Consider the following 20523-nt stretch of genomic DNA (forward strand, 5'->3'; position numbering starts at 1 on the left):
GTGTGTGTGTGTGTGTGTGTGTGTGTGTGTGTGTGTGTGTGTAAAATTGACATGCAAAAAGGCACCAAGTCCTTGACATGGCAGAAGAAAGTGATTTGCAGGAGGTGAAAGCGCACAAAGTATGTTTTTATGGAACAAATTTCCTCAGTTAGAACGACCTCCATAGATTTACTGTGGCCAGTGGGATGATTTGTGTTCAATTAATTGGTACCTAAAATTGATGCACACTGTTGCCATTTTTATTCATGAAATACGATGACAACGACCTCGATCGTGTAACAGGGCCTACGCAAGATATCATTCCAGCAGGTGTAAAAATTAGTCGACTTTTCGCCAACACATTAGGTGGAGGGCCGGGCGGCTGTCAAAAGGAAACATCCTTGGTATACCAGAGCACCCAGCGGAGAGGCTCACCAAATTCCCAAACGAGCGCATCAAGGCTCGTGTTGGCAGGAAAAGCAGGATGCACCAGTTTTTGTGCCCTATGTGTTTATATGCCAACAGTGAAACTCCTCTACAACGAAACCTACATGGGCGAAAATACCTCCGAGTGTGAAAAAATCTTCATGCATTAACACCATTCCCACTCTCCTGCCCCCCATACAATGAAAAAAAAACCCCTGTTGCGTTATCCAAAATCTTTTTCTCTGCTCTTGTCTCGCGACGAGATTCACTGCAACGAAGTCTAATCCAACAACGACCTCGACTGCTTCGTTTGAAAACAGAAACAGCAACCACCACACTGGTTTACACATGCGCAGTAGTTCAGGAAGTATTTGTTATTGTTAGTTTCAGACGCAGCAAGAATGTTACATTGCTAAAATGGCTACAAAACGGACCTTTGGATGTCAAGCAGCTAAAACAAGAAGAACTCTGACGCTGGAAGAGAGGGTAAAAGTGATCAAAATGAAAGACGGAGGAAGCAAAATAAAAGACATTATCCAAGAAATTGATGTAAGTGAAAGCTGATCATAAATTTCGCAATTTCTTTCCCTTTTTTTCTTTCTACACTGACTATATGAAGTGTCAAATAAGTGTATGCTCATACTTATGTACTATTGGAATAAAAATAAAGAGTACACATACGTTTGTGTGCGTGTGTGCGTGTGTGTGTGTGTGTGCGTGTGCGTGTGCGTGTGCGTGTGTGTGTGTGTGTGTGTGTGTGTGTGTGGTGTGTACATGTGTGTTTACATCTGAGATCAAATTTGCTACAGTGAAAAAACCCCTGTTGTGAAAAATTTCTTGCTGCAAACATGATTTCGTTGTAGAGGAGTTTCACTGTACGCCAATTGACACCGAATCTGCTAGTCCTGTATGCATATAGTCCATGACAGGACTGGCAGACAGGAAACGCATTAGGAAGACCGGAAAAAAAACAAAACTCCAGATAACAAACTCAATTCAGATGAAAACAAAATGCAAAAGCAAATATAAAAGTTAGAACAAAAAAAAAAAAACAGATCCAAACAGCTTGGTTCCCCTTTCAGTACCTGAAGTAAATCGTCACGTGCTGCTTTTATATTTAAATGAACATTGAAGAGCATTATTTCACTAATAAGTTTGTTTTGGCCACGTTTGAATGTAGAACCTGTGTCAGGTTTAACCCCTTCAGGGACAGTGGTTACTACAGTGGACAGCCTATCACGTCATCAGGTTGCAGGTTGTCATTATTGGTCCATGAAAGGGATAAAACTTGGTTGGTCACATCTGGAAATGTGTTTGGTTGGACTGAATACTGAGAAGTTTCACAATAACAACTACAACATGAGAAATGGCAGAAGCATATAATCACATACCCACCCTACCCTCGGAACACCCTCCCACCCCTTATAATGAGGAACCCAAATATCTGGTGTTTATGCAATACAGCTGTTGATCTTCAGTAGCCCCATCTGTACCTTGTTGCCACAGTACTCTGGGCGAAACTTAACTCTTAACAAAGCAGAGATATTTGAAACAAAACAGAGCCTTGTTCCGTGACATCATGAAGCAAAAGTACAATGACGTAACTGTGAACATGAATCCAATTTTTTCTTTGCGCTGCGCTGCAACAACTGTGTGAACATGCACGGGTACAAATTCTGTCGAAATGGGACAGCTGTACTGCCTTGACTCTGATGCACCAATGTATCTGGAAGACAGCGTGAACTTAGTTTAAGTGCCTTAAGCCCTTCAGAGAACTATAATCTGACCATCCTTTGACTTTTGTTGGACATGGCATAGCAGTACTCGCAGCTTTCCAAAAACTTTCAATGGGTTCAACCTTTAAAATAAAAAAAAGATGCGATACGCCAGACCCAGAAGAAGAGCTGAAGGCCATTATCAGACCAACTTGGGCTCTCTTAACACCCGAGCAGTGACACACACTGATGCCACGTCACATTGCTGGAGTAATTCAGACAAAAGGAGCACCAACTAAGTATTGAGTGCTGTACATGTACATACTTTTCATGTTTATCCTTTTCGGTTGGCCAACATTTCTACAACTCCTTTCTTTGTATAGTCATAAGATTTTTTCATTATATTCACATTTTTTGACCAGCTCCTGTATAGGTAAAGCCGAAATAATATGCTGCTTGTATATTTTCCCTCATATGCCATCACAGGACTTCTTCCAACACCATTGCAGCTGTGGTGCAGCCACTTTGGCCTTTGAGGACATAGGCGATGTTTTGTCACCCAGTGGAACACTCTCTGATCTATCCGCTATCCCAGAAATCTCTCGGCACCCGCTCATATCATCCCAGAGTAGTAAGTAATAAGATTTCATTCACATTTTTGGAAGAATGAAAAAATGTCTCTTGTGCTGGATATTTTAGTGCCAGTTAAGCACATTTTTGTATTGTAGTTTCAATTCATATATTCCATCCATCCATCCATTCTCGACCACTTATCCAGGGTGGGGTTGCAGGGACAACAGCTTTAGCAGGGAAGCCCAGACTTCACTCTCCCCAGCCACTTCTTCCAGCTCTTCCCGGGGCATCCCAAGATGTTCCCACACTAGCGGGGAGACATAAACTCTCCTGGGTCGTCCCTGCGGCCTCCTGCAGGTGGAACATGCCCGGAACACCTCACCAGGGAGGCGCCCAGGAATCATCCTAATCAGATGCCCGAGCCACCTCATCTGGCTCCTCTTGATGTGGAGGAGAAGCGGCTCTACTCCGAGCCCCTCCTGGATGACCGAGCTTCTCACCTTATCTCTAAGGGAGAGCCCGAACACCCTGCAGAGAAAACTCGTTTCGGCCGCTTGTATCTGGGATCTCGTTCTTTCGGTCACGACCCATAGCTCATGACCATAGATTAGGGTTGGGACGTAGATCGACCGGTAAATTGAGAGCTTCGCCCTTTGGCTCAGCTCCTTCTTTACCATGTCAGACCTATACAAAGTCCTCATCACAGCAGACACTGCACCGATCTGCCTGTCGATCTCCTGCTCTATCCTGCCCTCCTTCATGAACAAGACCCCAAAATATTCAAATTCCTCAACTTGTGGTAAGATCTCATCCCCAACCTGGAGAAGGCACTCCACCCTTTACCGGATAAGGACCATTGTTTCAGAGTGGAGGCGCTGATTTTCAACCCAACTGCTTCACACTCAGGCAGTGACCTAACAGCCACACTTACACTTCACACTCTATAATGCTTTTCCCAGATTTCTCATCTTTCATGAAATTTTCTAATGACTGTGTCTGAAGAGATAATGAAAACTATAAAAAAAATTAAGAAGCAGGCACACTGCTCATTACTTGTAGTTGGCTGACCAATCGGCCTCATAATGCTGTTTTATATACTTCCTGCACATCCAGATTTTAAAAATGACATACAAAAATCTTGGGAAATTTACACATATCATCTCCTTAAACTCTGAATTAATTACTGTCACTGTTTTGTAACATCACTGATTAAATAAAATAAAGTTTGAACGAATTATCTGTCGAAAGCTATAACAACAAGCAAAAATAAACCCTGAAAAGTTTTGAAAATATTGAGTGTAACAAGTTAATTTGAGCAAAAATAGACAAAGCCCAATTCGCTTTTTTTTTTTTTTTAGCCAGGGGGATCGTGTTTAGGATTAAGTCCCCATATAAAGACACATGCTTAAAAATATAATGTCTGCTGCAAAATTAGACTGCATGTTCTTTTTCAGACAGTCTTGCTATAAGCTATAAGCATAAAAACCAAAATTTATTAGAGTTTCAAGTCAGTGGACTGGAGAATTCTAAAACCTGTCTAGAACAGTCTAAATCTATCAAGGAATCACCATTTAATACATTTCTGCCACTTTTGATAAACTTTCAAATATGACCATATTGTTTTAATTTCTATGTTGACACCTTTCTGTAATGAATCTCATGCATATGTTATAATTACTGTGTTCCATTTTTAAAATCCTGACCCTACAGCAACCCTTCATGCTTTTCAGTTTCCATGTTTACCTTGTCATCAGAAACCAGCTCAAGTTGATATTAGTCATGTGGGAATGTAGTAATCATCCCCCAAATTTTATTGCGGTGTTTTCACTGCCTTTGCGGATAACGGCTGACATCACGGTGGTCCTTCAGGGAAATTATAACTAAAGCAAGGGCATGAAGCAAAATTCCTGGCATCCTAAGTCAAGACAGGAACATATACTGTCCCATGGCCTGTGGAATGTATCGGTTCCTCCTCTGAAAGGCAGGAAATTCGGCATTTCGCTCAACATACAAGGAAAGCGTTGTCCTTGCTTTGTGAAACGAGGAAGTAATGCTGTAAAAGCCCGTATCACACACGCTTGTATATGTAATGGACATCAAAAACTTGTAAGTTTCAAGTAGTTCAACCAAGCGACTTAATTTTCCAATAATCAAAAATTATCAATCCGCAAGGTTTCATTTGTGCGTCATGCTTAGCAAAGACTGTAAACGTGAATTCCGAAGAAATTGTTTTCCATGAACCTGTTGGATGGGAGCGGACAAATGCCAAAGAAGTCATTCATCACTCCTTTTAGCTCCCTTGAAGTTTGTTTTGGCTCTTACGTTTAAAGACGAATACAGAATCTCACAAATGACTCCAGCGAGTATTTAAAGTTGTCATTTTGGGAAAGCATTTCTACCTGTTGGGTGCTCATTTGGTTGGGCTTGTGTCAAGTGAAGTTTACCCCATTGGTAAACGCAGCATCGACTGTTGGCATGGTTTATTTTCATTCTTGATTAAAATATAATGATAAGAAGAAGACAGTTGTTTTAGTGGCCTCAGACCTTCAGATCATATTCCAACTTAAAACTCAAGTACAGGAAACACTTCAGCGTTCCAATCCCTCCTCTGCCATTTCGTACATAGATATTTTTTTAGGCGGCACGGTGGAGGACCGGTAAGCACGTCGGCTTCACGGTGCAGAGGTGGGTTTGATTCCTGCTCTAGTTTTCCTGTGTGGAATTTGTATGTTCTCCCCGTGCCTGCGTGGGTTTTCTCCGGATACTTCGGTTTCCTCGCACATTCTAAAAATATGCATGGCAGGTTAATGGGGCACCCTTAATTGCCCTTGGGTGTGATTGTGAGCGTGAATAATTGCCCTGCGTCTGACTGTCGGGCAACCAGTTCAGGGTGTCCCCCGCCAATTACCTGAGACAGCTGGGATAGGCTCCAGCACCCCTCCCCCCCCCGACCCTTGTGAGGACAAGAGGATTAGAAAATGGATGTATATATTTTTAAATATTGAAAAAAAAAATCTGTGAAGATGTACTGAATTGCAAGTACCGTATTGGCCCGAATATAAGACGGTGTTTTTTGCATTGAAATAAGACTGAGAAAGTGGGGGTCGTCTTATATTCGGGGTCTAGACATTATACCCATTCACGATGCGAGATGGCACCAGATATCAAGGAAGCAAATGCTGAACTTGACTCCCCAGGCCAAAGTGACCCCCTGCCACGAAGAATAAAAATAAAAATAGCGGTAGCACGAAGAAGAAAAATAAAAAATAGCGGTAAGAAGGAAAAGAGAAGAAATAATAGAAGAGATAACAGAAAATGGAGAAACGTAGTGACAATCTGGAGAAAAGTGGGCCGAAGATCGGCCAGGTCAACCGGCAGCTGAGGAGAAGTTATGATGTAATTTACATTTCAAAAACCAGAAGCCATTCATTTACGAATGTGATTGCACTTTAGATTTGAATGACGCAAAATAACATGCTTTTTCTCTCAAATATATTGTTATAATCATTTGTTTCAGATGTACTGTAATTATTTTCTGTATAAAAATTAATTTGGTGTTCAAAACGTCTTTTCAAACTTGAGTCTTGAAAAAGAGAGGGTCTTCTTATAATCAGGGCCGTCTTATACTCGGGCCAATATGGTATTTGGTCATCCATTGTACATTGTGCAAGCATGTGTGTTCAGTCATCACACTGTTATTTATTTATTTTTTTTCCAAAAGATCCATAAGATATTTTCATTCATGGTAAGATAAGACTGGTCATTTCAAACTTCTTGTCTACTATGTTATCAGCGCAGACATCAGAAAATTGCAAAGCCATCTTGATTCTGCTCCGCTTACAGATTTGACTTGTGACAACTTGATGCCAATCCCTCTGTGGAAAAGAAGTCTCAACCGAATGAGTTATAATGAGGGCGATGGTGAAAGCACAGAAGGGTTTTCCATACCTCATCGGCCGGTGAGTCATATATCTTGAAGGGCCCTGCAGCATTGCCGTTATTTTTATCATTTGGCGGGGATGGTCGTATCTGAGTGATAGAAATGTTTGTGCTTGTTCAACTACCGATACAATGTGTGGGTTTCAACAAAGTAGTAATTTTTTTCATGGGAAGGAGTACCTTAGGATTTCACCTCTTTTTTGTTGTTGTTGTTGTTGCAGTGCGAGAGTTTTAGAGTGTGTTCAAAGTTTTAAAAACCTGTTTATTCTGTCCGAGTGTTACAGTTTAGTATTCAGTGTAATGTTCTTCTTTCATGCAGACCCCCCCCCCCCCGTCTTTTCTCTCCCCATTTACGTTTTCACCCTGATAACATTCACATTTCAAGGTCCCGATTTCACGTAATCCATTTTCCATTTTGCTTCCAACGAACACCTTCATAAAGTAAACTTCATTATAACGACCAGTTTTTTTCACACAAAATAATGAAACGGCTGTTGTTACAACAAACGGTGGGAAGCTAACTGCTGCCCCGACCTTGCTTATAAACAAAATGTACAGCGTTGAATTCCCCTCTGTTGCTCAGCAACACTACTGATCGACTTGTAGATTATTGTACTTTCGGAGGCACGGCGCGGTCCTGAGCACATGCTCTGAAACCATGTGTGGTAAATGGAAGCAAATCTCGTCGTGCGTGAAGTCTGAAATTGTCTCTCACTTTCGAAAGGGAAAGAGAGTCTCCCAGCCGGAGCTCAGCCAAGACTACGAATTGGCAAAGTCGACGATTTTGACAATTATCCGTCATGGCAACAAAACCATGGCAGAGTTCGAGCCCAATAGACTGAAAGATGATCATAAACGGCTTTGGGGCGAGGCACATCCTCAACTGGAAAATACACTTTTCATTTGCCGACTGAATATTTTCAGAGATTAAGTAGGAATGCTACAGTTGTTTGTTTCATGGCTTATAAAATCATTTTTTTTCTTCATACTATATACACGTAATTGACATGTTTATACTATATTACGTGTTCGTGTTTTTAAATGTATAAATGTTCATACTGTATTAAACATCATAGCTGACGGCCATTTCATTGGAAATGGTTACAACAAACTACCGTTATAACGTCCAGATTCGTTATGTCCCTCGTGGTACGTTGCAACCGGGTTCAATTATATACGGTACGCTTTTTTTTTTGTTCTATTGCCTGGTAGTGAAGTTTGTGCCAACCATTTTGACTCACGTGTGTTAGAATAAATAAATGTGGTAATAAAAATAAGACTGTAAGTCAAATTGCCCCTCAAAATTTCCGTGATTTTGATCCACAGTTTTGTACCTCATGTTTTGTTCTTATGCAGCAGCTGGGTGATTACGACACATGGGGCAGAGTCAAGGACCTGGTGAAGAAAACTAATATGAGAAACAGGAGCAAATTGGGATTAACCAGCACCTCACTGAAGATGTCCTGTCCACAACTCTACAAGTGAGCTTCAACCCTCTTGTACTGTTACAAATTTTGGAAACATTTGTGTTTGGGTCATTCTATGCCATATTATCCAGTGGGTTTAACCAAGCGAATTTTGAATGTCATGAAACTTGCTGTACTTGTTGAGAGTGATGCCACAACACAAAATCCCAAATTGACGGTCAATCGGAGTGCGGGTTTGGGAGGTACGGCTCAGCAAATTTTAACACGTTAGGCAAAAATGGGTGTGGCCACCTTCCTTATACAGTATATCACTGGGAACTACTGGGTCACGCTTCACAACAGGTACTTTGGGAAAGTGGAATTCAACAAAGAATCCAAATCTGCAATCATTTATAAAATTGGTGCATGTTTTAGTAACTTTACATTTTTGTCCTATATGACCTTGATTTTGACTTTGTGGATCACCTTACCATAACATAATTTTTCAGGAAATATAATCAGTCACGTGTCGCCAAAAAGAGGGGTCTCCAACAACCATTCCGCGGACCGGTACCGAGCCACGGCCCATTTGCCCAAAATCTTTTTTGTTGGTTTTTTTGTGTTTTTTTGTTTTTGCTTAGCGTCAGTCAAACACACCACCTCCTTCCAACACCACTAGCCCATCGATGACCTTCCAAGGGCAACATAAATAGCGTTGTGTGATTATATGATTGAAATATGTGATATAACGTGGCCAGTTTTCTTCTGTGTCATGTGATGTTGAAATGTGTGCATCTCCCGGGGTGGGGACTAGGTACCCCACTTTGACATACGCCAGTGTCATCTTGATGATGACGGTGACAAAAGTTTCTTGAGGCTTGGAAAGATGTTCAAACCGGTGAGCCGGCGATATCCATTACATGCTGACAATAGTTTATTCCATGAGAATAATAAATATCAGAGTCACTGACGGCCAAGTGCACGAGTATCAAACTAATATCTGTTTGCGGGCCACGTCGGGTTACCTTGTGGATAATAATAATAATTTCTGTTTGAGTTTTAATAATTGACTTAATGACTGCCTGCCTTTATTTTTACAGGCCTGATGTGGGACAAAGGGAACCTGATACCAGAAATAGGAACTCCATGATTGTCTTGGGACACCTCAACAAATTGCACATCCCTTGGCTACAATAAATGTAGGTAGTGCAAATCGCTGTCAACTTAATTCTTCGGTGCCATCCGGTTGAAAGGTCTGTCGAAGCATCATCGTGCCACATAATATATAAAGGAAATGTTGATTCAACGCTTCGTTGATCTGTGGAGAGTCTAACTTTTTACAGGGGAGATGTTTGTCCAAGGGCCGACTAATAATTCCATTGCCAATTAAACACACAAGAATAACAATAGGGAGAAAAATATCCCACAGGGATTGCTGTATTTTCATTTTCCTTTTTCTTTCTTTTCAACCCAAATATTCAGGATTTGTTTATTAGAAAGGAACTCAGACAAATGAAATATAAATTAAATACTTATAAATAAGTTCCATTGTTGCACACTCGAAATTCTGCATGCAAGCGCGGATGTCAGATTGATGTCACAATCATATCAGTGCTTTTAATTTTGCCTGAAAAATAGTGCGCCATGGGAGCAAGTTTGAAAAGCAAGACCTTCAAAAGACAATGAGAAAGAAAAGGCCACAAATAACAGCAGGCACAAAAATTGACGCTCACTCTCACATGTCGCGTCCTCTGTTGACAACAGCTGTAAAAAGTGTTGAGACCGCCGTCTTTAAAAGGTTTTTAGACTTCATGTTGATGGATGGATTTCACCATTGTTATTTTTTAAATGAATTTTATCGTAAGCTGAGTGATTCAACATAGCAGTATTATTGTGCGCATTAAAGTATGAGCATGTTGTTGCATTAGTAACCATTTGGTGGATCACGTGCAACACACCCTCCAACAGCGTACACAGTCCGTTAGAGTCAACATGCAATTTACCACCTCTTATTTGGGATGTTATTACATCAGACCCATGATGTCCTGAGACCTTTTGATGCGTTCACCCCAACTACGTTTCTCATCCTCATTGTGACTGCCGGGGAATGTGGCCAGACATCCACGGCAATCACAGCCTGCCATGTTTAACCCATGTTGTCTCACATCTGTCCTGTTTTGTCCATGGTGACCTGAAACCTGATTGTGGTTGCCATGGTGAACATAATGTAAACAAAGCAAAAGGTAGGGAGGAGCAACTAAGTTGTTGGTGCACCACTCTCCACATGTATGCGATTTTCAAAAAATGATACAACATAATGTCTCTCAGCTACAGTCTCGAAGACCCTTGGTCCAAATTTGAGACCGACCACTTTCAAGCACAAAGAGCAAAACAAGCAACTTTTTTGGACGCAGGCGATCCATACAGTTTGTCATATACAGTATTGTAATGTCAAAAAAGTAAAGCTAAGTGATTAACACCATCCACTTTTGCCTTGTTCTCAAATCAGATCCAGATTATCGTCATGCAGGATTAGGAGGAAAGCATTGCAGTGGATCCAGGACAGAGAACAACAAACAATAGAAGGAGCGACGAAGACAAGACATAATTAGGGATTGAAGGGAAGATTCCAGAATGAGTTGTAGCTGTACAGTATGTGGGAGGAAGGGTCAAACTGCAAACACTGTGACATTTATGTCTGACAAATTCAGTGGAAGAAGGTTAACATACTTTTAAAACAACCTATACAACAAAAAAAACAGTATTATATGCCCCCAAATTACTGTAGTCATATTTGCAGCAAAACATTTAATTCAATTTATTTAATGTGCAATATACAAATATTTAGCTCTAGTTAGGTGGGGGTGTAGGTAGCATGCTAGGGACAAATGTGGTGTTTCATATTTGTAAGTACAGAGCATGTTGGAATGCATGCAATCATTGTGTGTCAAGAGTATGCTTTGACGGATTATTTTGTCAGGATGATGTATGCCGGAAGATAACATTTGAGATACACACCGTGGGAGACTTTCTTCTCTTACAGTATGTAACATACCTGATATCAGTTTAAGCAGCCCAACAGGAGCTGGCCTGCATCTCCCTTTCCCCTGATACTGTTTTACTTCTTGAGCTGGAAATTACTCACATTCCCTCAAAATGTGCTTTATGTTGAGTCGAAATGCATCTTTTAACCATTTCAGGGACAACGATTACTACAGTGGACAGCTTATCAGGTTATCACGGTTTCAGGTTATCATTATTTGTGCATGGAAGGGTTAAAAGGTGTCTATTTGCATCTCATGACCAACATGCGGTATGGAAGTAATATAAAATACTTTAAAAACAAAGTAAAGCAAATAAAGAAAAACATCCATTTAACACCCCAAACTGTCCAGACAAGGCTCTCTTTTTATTGCCCCCGCACCCTGAAAAAAAGCAGAACGGCAGCAAAAACTGCTTAATGTCTACAGAGCACCATCCAAATGTAACTCAGATGAAAACGAAATTGATTTTCTGATATAGTGCATACCTAACTCCTTGTATCATTTTATTAACTGGATAACTAATAACCTGTAAATTTTGGGATACTTTATTATTATTATTATTATTATTATTAATGTCCCCCCGAGTTGTTGAATTAGAACTCGTAGGCGCAAATATTATTCATTAATGTTTGCAGGAAAGTATTATTATTTTTTTAACTCAAGTTCCTTTGCTTTCTGTCATTTGTATCCTTAACATGCTTTTATGCAGTTGCACGTGTTTTCTTTGGTAAGGAAATAAAATATACATGTGATTTTTGTATACCCATCAGACTTTACTCATTATTGTATGTTGCAGTATGCATATTGCATGGATGCATTTTTCAAATACAGTATTGTTATGCTGTATGCTCCATTGTTGTGTTTATTTTATTTATTTATTTGTGAAAGTTGTGTTAATTAAGTAGCCAAACATGCCCTTTAAGTTACTCGGAGTTGTCTTGACCACTAATAAGACACTTTGGAAAATGTGGTCTATTTTTTTCCTTCCAGCTTGGCTGTATACAAAGCAAGGACCACAAAGGCATATTTGGATGTGTTTGGTATGGTGGAAGTAAATCAGGCCTGAAGCCTATCGACTACCTTTGGTGTCAAGTAAAATAGATTGTCAGCCAGGCTGTCTCATCCAGAATCGTTGACCCCGACCTCATAAATGATCTTGTTGTACGGACAAGACTTCAACAGACACTGAAAACTGCTTAGCCATGGACAGGATGACAACATAGGAACATGAAGTACAGTACACACAAACGACAAATGGAGGAAGTGACTCCACGAACGGCTGTTTATTAATACACATATTTTGGAATTGAATTACTGCGCAGTATGAATTAAGAGTACATACTAGACCAGTGGTTCTTAACCTGGGTTCGATCGAACCTTTGGTTAATCAGTCTCAGGGGTTCGACGGAGCCTCTGCCATGGAGGTTAAGGCACACCTGATTCAACATGTCAATTAGTTATCACATGCCTGCTTGGCCATCACTGGTTGGTTCATTTTGTGCACAATTAAAAAAACACATACTTATCAAGTCAATTTTATTGTCAATAAAGTTATGTCTTATGTCTTGAAATTTTATTTAGTATTTTTTCCGTTTTTAATGAATGCGCTTTTTACGTCTTGAATTTGGAAAAAAAATCATTTTTATTTTTCACAAATGAAGGGTTCGGTGAATGTGCTGGTTGGGTTCGGCACCTCTAACAGGGTTAATCACTGACATTGACTTTGAGATGAAAACAAGAAAACATTAGCACCACCTAGCGGTCACTTTCAGGCTTACCCTTCTGTTCTTCGACTCAAGCTGATGCTTTACTAAGTGAAGTTTACTTTCTTCTGTTGAATGCCCCTGGGCCAACCTTCCTTCCTCTGCTACTCGGCAATTTTGAAAAATATAATAGCCATGCAAAATAGCACAATGATGTAGCTTCTTGATACATGACATGTATTAGTACCGGTAAATTCATTTGTTTATAAAGATTTGCTCAGGCCCAAATTCCATTTGTAATTTGCTGGCGATAGGAGTTCTTTTGACCATTTTCCAAACAGCTTATCCTCATGAGGCTGGCGGATGTACTGGACTCGAGCCTATCCCAGCTGTTTTAGAGCAGCAGGCTGGGTACACCCTGAACTGGTTGCCAGCCATTAGGTAGAATATAAACCAAAATAATGCAGCCATTAAACCCGTGAGATCCAAGTCATTAATGTGAGATATTTCATCATTGATTTATGTGCAAAAACAGTTAAATTAAATAGAAAAAAATTGACAGCGACAACTGTTCATGGCTTGTTTTGTGGGCTTGGTACAATGGAGGACCACACCTGCATGTCCCCATCAAACTGTGTGTTACAATATGTTGCTAAACCAAATTGTATAAAGTTATGTGTCTTATAAAGCGTAAAACACAAACGTGGTTCTTTTCACCAGGCTTCAGTCTTCACCCTGGGCTGCAATTACACGTAATTGCTTCTGTCCAAAGAATGGGTAGTAAGGGGTGGCCATGAGGGCGCATGAGTGTGTGTGTCATCAGTCATTCTTTATTATACCACCCACAGTCAGGATTTCATGAAATAAAATGTATACATATTCAGAACAACGCCGATATCACACTCGCAAGATAATGCAATTTTCTTTGCAGTGCCTTTGCTTTTGTGTATTCTCACATCTGTACTTCGATCTCATGCACCATAGCTAACAGCTAATCAGAGTGACCAATTGTCACAGACAGCCAATGGCATTTGCATACTACGATCAATGGCTCATTCATGCATAATCATAACTAAAATGCACAGTGACACAAAGGTCTGTTGAATCTTCACAATTCCAACTGTTGCTTTTTACTTAGGTTTGTTCCTGCTTATATACAGTAATGAGTGTGTGTGTACAAGATTGGTATTGCTGTGCATTTCATTTCATGAAACCATGACACTCAACAATTCCTTCTTATGCTGTTTTCTTGCTAGGGCCTGAAGTAATGATTTTGATTGACATTGACTGTTAGAATTGAATGTTCTTGGTTTAAAACTGATTATTGGTAAGTTGACCACAAAAACTGGCTGATACAAATTTCTGCCTATCGACGATAACATATATTTCTTGGCTTCAATGACTATCCACTTGGGACAAAAAGAAAACATTTTATTACTAGATATTTTTTAATTATTATTTAAAATACATTTTTACCATACAGTCCAACACGACCTTAATTACAGCACGACAGCGCGACTGTGCAGAAAAACCAAATCAAAAGATTCGTCTAAATTGAAAAAAAAAACGACTACAGGCAGAACAGAGGCAGTGGTTACATACATACAGACTGACGCATCAAATAAAAGGAACAGGAAGATGTTTTCTCTTACGGTTCAATACTTCAGTCCCAGATGCGGGGTCACGAACAAAATGCTTACTTTCAGCTTGAATAGAGCAGTCTATGGTCGAATTAGGGTTATAATTTGATCAAATCACAGTGATTAGCGCAGACAATACAAATGTGAAAGATGGAATTCACAACTCTTTTTTTTTTTTTTTTACCAACTTGAAGAAACTTAGAGCTTTCCTCTGAAGAAACTGCACATCATGCACAACACAGTGATGGAGGCTCTTGACCATTGCACTGTCACTGAGCAAAATATTGTTCTGATATTTTGAATAGAAAATAAATAAGTTCACACATACTCGTAAATACATGAGAACGTACTTGTAGATAGCATTTTTCCCAGAATAAGATAAGATAAGATATCCTTTATTTGTCCCACACTGGGGAAATATAATGCCAAAGGGTACAGACTTGAGCATGCACAAGTAAAAAAAAAAAAATTAAAAATTGTTTTTTGTAATTTTATGGTTGTATTATGTCTGGAGTGCAAGATTTACATTCAGCATTTTTTTCCCCATAATTCAATTTCACATGCACAACCCTGTGGCATTATGGGAAACAATGCAGAACAAAACACATACCTGTCTGTTCAAAAGGTAAGTACGTAAACATTGTTTATTCATAATTTATTCTTTTGATTTTATAGGTACTCTTACAATGAATGGGTTTTTTTTTTGGGCTCAGCATCGTTTCCCATAATGCCACGGGGTACTTCCGCATGCACATATCTTGTGGCATTATAGGAAAATCATGCACTGCAGACATAATAAAACCATAACATTAGTAACAAACAATGTTGATGAACTTCATTTTGTACATATTAGTATATGTAGGTGAAATGCCATTTTTTTCTCAAACCTGTTGGTATTGGTATAATAATAAAAGATTTGTGTTAGTTTTTTGTTATTATGGGAAAATGCTACATTTGTAGCATTTAGCCTACAAGTACATTTGAACGTATTTGTGAGTACGTTCAAATGTATTTGTGAGTACCTTTGAATGCATTTGCCAGTCAAAATATTTGTATTCCACATTGGCAGCCTCTGGAGTCCGTTGTTTTGTGATGATGATAAAAATATCGAAAACATTGACACAACTAAAATTGTAACACTGCTACGGGCACTCAATTCCACAGGGGCCATGGCGCCTATGGGCGCTATGAGAGTGAGATGCCATGGTGAAAGGTGGCAACCATGCTCACACAGGCAGATATTCTTTATCCTCTGTTAAGGACATAATACAGTCGTTCTTAATCTGGGTTCGGTCGAACCCTCGGGGTTCGGTGAATCGGTCTCAGGGGTTCGACCGAGCCTCTGCCATGGAGAATAAGGCATACCCGACTCAACGTGTCAATTAGTTATGACATGCCCGCTTGGCCATCACTGGCATCATTTTGTGCACGATTAAAAAACTTTATACTGTTACTACTTCTGTTTACTTTTTTTCTGAAATAAATGTGTTTTTTTATGTCTTTAATTTGGAAAAAAAAATCATATTTTAATTTTTCAGTCATGAAGGGTTCGGTGAATGTGCAGATGAACTGTTTGGGTTCGGTACCTCCAACAAGGTTAAGAACCACTGGACTAATATCATTGCAGCGGTGACTCCATGTATTTCTGTATGTCCGTGTTATACTGCCTCCAGCTGGCCAAGGTGAGCACAACAGGAGGGGAAATGTCCAATGAATTGAAGGGTATTAAAAAATATGGCAAAAACGGTTTACGGTACTTCTTTACGTTCTATTTAATTATGTCATTACTGTATGATATTATGAAGTGCAACATTATTAAAAAACATGATGCAAATTTTTATTTCCTGGGAGGATGGAACGGATTAATGGCATTTCAGGAGAAAGGTGATTTCAAATAAAAGTGATTTGTATCTCATGGCCAAACAGTGTTGCGACCAGAAATTCTAATTGAATACTAATAAATCACCTTCAAAGTATGAAATTTCACAGTGCAGAGAAACACAGTTCCAGTTCCGGCCTCCGTGTGTGGAGTTTGCATGTTCTGCCCGGGCCTGCGTGGGTTTTCTCCGGGTACTCCGGTTTCCTCCCACATTCCAAAAACATGCGTGGCAGGCTGATTGAACAGTCTAAATTGTCCCTCGGTGTGGGTGTGAGCGTGGATGGTTGTTTGTCTCTGTGTGCCCTGCGATTGGCTGGCAACCGGTTCAAGGTGTACAACGCCTACTGCCCGAAGACGGCTGGGGTAGGCTCCAGCACCCCCCGCGACCCTAGCGCGACCCTTGTGAGGATTAAGTGGATCAGAAAATGGATAGATGGATAATAATAATAATAGAATTTGGGTGGCACGTTGGACGACTGGTTAGTACGTTCGCAGTTTAGAAAATGGATGGATGGATGGAACATATTTGCTGGTCAAAATATTTTCACTCCAGTTTGGCAACCCCACGCTTCTGTAGTTTTGTTACACGAACAGAACACCAAAACGGCGGATTTACCACCACACCCCCCAAAAAAAAGAATTGGGCATCACACCCTGCAGTGTGAACGTAGCCTGTCTGACCGCGACATTTTGCGGCCGCAATGAAAGCTACATTTAAATGTCATACTCTGCACCTCATCCTTATTTCCTCGGACTGCTTTCAATTCCGCAGAGCGCTTTCAAATCTGCGGCAAATCCACGATCGTGGATTCCTGCTGGGCCTAGCAGGATTATAAACAGATGATGCCGCATCATCATTTGGTGTATGAGGAGACATTGGAGCACATTTTGTGTGAGAAATTAGAAGTCTTTATCCCAGCCAGAAGTCTCATCGGGTGTCATTTCTGCGTCAGGAGGAAAGATGTCAAAGTGACTGTGATCCATTGGGCCATTCAGCTGTTGACAAAAAGGGGACCATCAATATGTTGATGGGATCACTCACACCTAAATTCACAAGTCATCCTGTTAATTATATAAAATACTCACAATTTCGGTTCAAAGGTTAGTTCAAGTGACCCATTTTGGGGAGATTGTGAAACTTTGCATAACGTTGATATATGTATGTGTGCCCATGCAAAAGTTCTCACCTCTCTCTTCAGAGGAGACAGGAGCTTGTGACGCTTCAGTCCCTGCCAATTGAAGCCCTGGAACCATCTGTAGGAATAGGTCATACAAGGCACATAAGGTTGTTTTTTTTTAAGGAATGAATACATCAACGATGTGAAGGGAGGGTATATTATCCAGCAATCTGACCGGAAAAGCGATCAAGAAGAGAACTAGGAATGGTAAATGATGACCAATGACAGTTAGGACGTTTTAAGTGGACCTACTTGTGTTTCTTGATGTCAATGATCCCATTCTTTTTGTTCCCCACCCTTTCAACTGGGTTTAACCTAAGTGAAAGGAGCAGAATGCACATATTTTATTTTCAGGCATTTGCATTGCAAAATACATCACAGTGATCCTTTGGTACATCGTGGTTCGGTTATTGTGGCTTCACTCTGTTGCGGATTTTCATTTGTGACCATAACTTCATCTACTGCAGTTATACCTCTCTATTTTGTGAGCTTTCTTGCTATTTTTCATCCCTTTAAAGTTTGACCAGTAAAGAAATGTTGATTTTTTTTTTTAAGGGGAAATTTGTGTTTCAAAAACCCAGACCATGGACATTTGGGACAGATTCAGAAATTCACTCTGACGCCTGTGCACTTTTCTATGCATGCTCCCCTTCCGTTAATTTGCAATCACAGCCTTTGTTCTAAACCAGTGGTTCTTAACCTGGTTTCGATGGAACCCGAGGGGTTCGGTGAATCGATCTCACGGGTTCGACGGAGCCTCTGCCATGGAGGTTAAGACAATCCCGACTCAACATGTCAATTAGTTATGACACGCCCGCTTGGCCATGAGAGGCTGGTTCATTTTGTGCACAGTTAAAAAAACGTATACTTTATAATGATACTAATTGTGTTTACATTTTTTCTTTTTAATAAATGTGTTTTTTGAATGTCTTGAATTCGTAAAAAATCATAAGCTTTTTTTTTTTTCACTAATGAAGGGTTCAGTGAATGTGAATATGAACCGGTTGGGCTCGGTACCTCTAACAAGGTTATGAACCACTGCTCTAAACCAATCAGTATCTCGTACTTGACCTGCTTAATCTGGACTCCTTGGCACACTTGCGTATTGTTTTCCCAGATGGGCTGTCAAGAGCGTGCACTGGCACTCTGTTTTGAGTGCACTCCGAATAACTGAATGGCACAGTTCAACAATGTTCTGAGGTTCCGAACAGTTGGAATGAAGCAGAGTGCACTCAGAGATATTTTCAAATGCACCTCAGAGTTCGTCTGCACCCCCCCCGCACAACCCCATACCCGTTTCCTCATCATGCGTTTGGAAATATGCTCCTAGGGTCCTGTTTCACTCAGACTATTCTGAAACTCAGATGAATCGAAGTCAGCAGTCAGATGAATATAAATTATGGATTAATTTCAACATACCTGTAATTCAAGGAAACATCATTGTACACATTGTATTCCAGAAATGTAAATACAACGATTACCCCTTTGCATTAATGAGTACACAAGTTGCTCTCGTTTCCTTCTTTCATAATTTTGCTGCTGTAAATTGTGAATTTCTCCATTGTGAGACAAAGAAAGGTTTCTTATCTTAGCTTAAAAAAAAAAAGTATCGTGATTGCCGCTGCACAGCGAGTCACTATAGTATAGCCAGTTAGTATATACTAAATAATAATATTATTACCCTATCCGGTCCATACTTGCAGAGTCTCCTGATGAGGTCTTCTGGACGCTTGCCTATTCTCTTTGGGAAGTCAACCTTCTCAATGCCATGGAGGACCATTGTGTAGATCTTTATGGGGTCTGATCCAGCAAATGGGGGACTGGAAAACAAAATATATTGTGTGTTTATTGCAAAAATGCCTGATTCTATTTAGAAAATAATATCACAATTTTTTATTTTTTGGGACGCCAAAATGAATGGACCGTATTTGAGAATCTTTTCACAAATAGCATGAAAGAGCATAATTCCGTTTAAAAAAAAATACAGCTGCATTCCACAGCTATTACGCTGAGAAAAAAGACAGGCGGAGCGTGATTGTATTGTTGAGATGTTGCGGATATAACACGTGGAAATGTGCACAATGACATATTGCCATGAAAATTCTCCTTTTGATGTTTAAGTCAAGCTATAGTTATTAAGTCAATCCAACACACCTTACTGTTACTGTGATACCATGTTAGTACACTTGGGCTATTGCGGTCATCACACTGACAGCAGAGCAGATGAGGCGTGTCTGCTGAATAACGTTAAGCAAACCATATATCTATCTATCTAGAGAGAGAGATATAGATAGATATGATTTATTTTCAAGCAAGCAATGTAAATTGAATAAATCTGTTACGTGCTGATAATGCAGGCCATTGATGACAAATTAAGATGTATCACATTAAGTATCACATTATGTGAACATTAAGTGATAATGTGGAGTGTGGCACACAAACGTAGTAGTACATGCAGTATCTCCGATAGTAATCTGGACGAAACCACCACAATTTTTTACATTATACAATTATGGTAAATGAATGACTGTTTTAAAAACCACAACAAAAGCAATTTTAACCATAAAACATCCTGAAGTTACATGTTAACGTGACAATTCCTCTAAATCGAATGAAATTTGATATTTTCTGACAATTTCTCATTTGAGGTTACGGTACAATATTTGCCTTTCACGGTTGGTGTTGTCCAAAATCGTTCAGCTCCCTTTTCAAGGAATCTTACATTCTCAAAAGGGTTGAAGTCAAGGCACGATGAGTTTTTCTCCCATCATACCTGCAGCAGTTGAAGCTTCAATGGTATGTCTTGCAATGTGGGACAATGTGCGTTCCATGAGATGTTTTTAATAATGAATGAATGAATACTTTATTGTCATTGCACACTTGTTACAACGAAATTCTGCAGGAGCCTCCACCCCCAAGTGCGTCGCGAAGTATAAAAATATAAAAAAATATATAAATACATTGCACTCCCCTAGACCCACACACAATCACACGCACACGTTAAAAATTGATAGTCAGAGTTATGGAATGGATTTTTTTTT

The 20523-nt window shown here is 39.9% G+C and overlaps 2 protein-coding genes and 1 long non-coding RNA gene across 5 annotated transcripts in view; 2 read left to right on the forward strand and 1 right to left on the reverse strand.

The window, feature by feature from the left end:
* LOC109520132 (uncharacterized) overlaps positions 1–12154 on the forward strand; it is a 35262-nt gene extending 23108 nt beyond the window's left edge. Inside the window, exons 4-8 of one of the 3 annotated variants that reach the window (XM_019877116.1) lie at positions 2607–2751; positions 6537–6652; positions 7989–8113; positions 9139–9241; positions 10548–12154. In XM_019877116.1, coding sequence (XP_019732675.1) covers positions 2607–2751; positions 6537–6652; positions 7989–8113; positions 9139–9235 — 483 coding nt within the window. In that variant the 3' untranslated portion in view covers positions 9236–9241; positions 10548–12154. The remainder of the gene's footprint in view (positions 1–2606; positions 2752–6536; positions 6653–7988; positions 8114–9138; positions 9242–10547) is intronic. The other 2 variants (XM_019877125.1, XM_019877130.1) reach the window with 2 other exon arrangements.
* Positions 47–1366, forward strand: LOC109520157 (uncharacterized). The gene is made up of 2 exons (XR_002169125.1): positions 47–503; positions 1269–1366. It is a non-coding gene; the product is annotated as an uncharacterized LOC109520157 (long non-coding RNA).
* A 4668-nt stretch (positions 12155–16822) lies between the features above and the next one.
* Positions 16823–20523, reverse strand: part of prkg2l (protein kinase cGMP-dependent 2, like) — a 20214-nt gene continuing 16513 nt past the window's right edge. Inside the window, exons 12-15 of the mRNA XM_019877013.1 lie at positions 19180–19302; positions 17735–17797; positions 17492–17558; positions 16823–17300 (exon numbers count right to left, since the gene is read on the reverse strand). Of these exons, the coding sequence (XP_019732572.1) occupies positions 17205–17300; positions 17492–17558; positions 17735–17797; positions 19180–19302 (349 nt within the window). The 3' untranslated portion in view covers positions 16823–17204. The remainder of the gene's footprint in view (positions 17301–17491; positions 17559–17734; positions 17798–19179; positions 19303–20523) is intronic.

The sequence above is a fragment of the Hippocampus comes genome, unplaced genomic scaffold (genome assembly GCF_001891065.2).
Source record: "Hippocampus comes isolate QL1 unplaced genomic scaffold, H_comes_QL1_v1.1 scaffold352, whole genome shotgun sequence".
NCBI classification, from domain to species: Eukaryota; Metazoa; Chordata; class Actinopteri; order Syngnathiformes; family Syngnathidae; genus Hippocampus; species Hippocampus comes.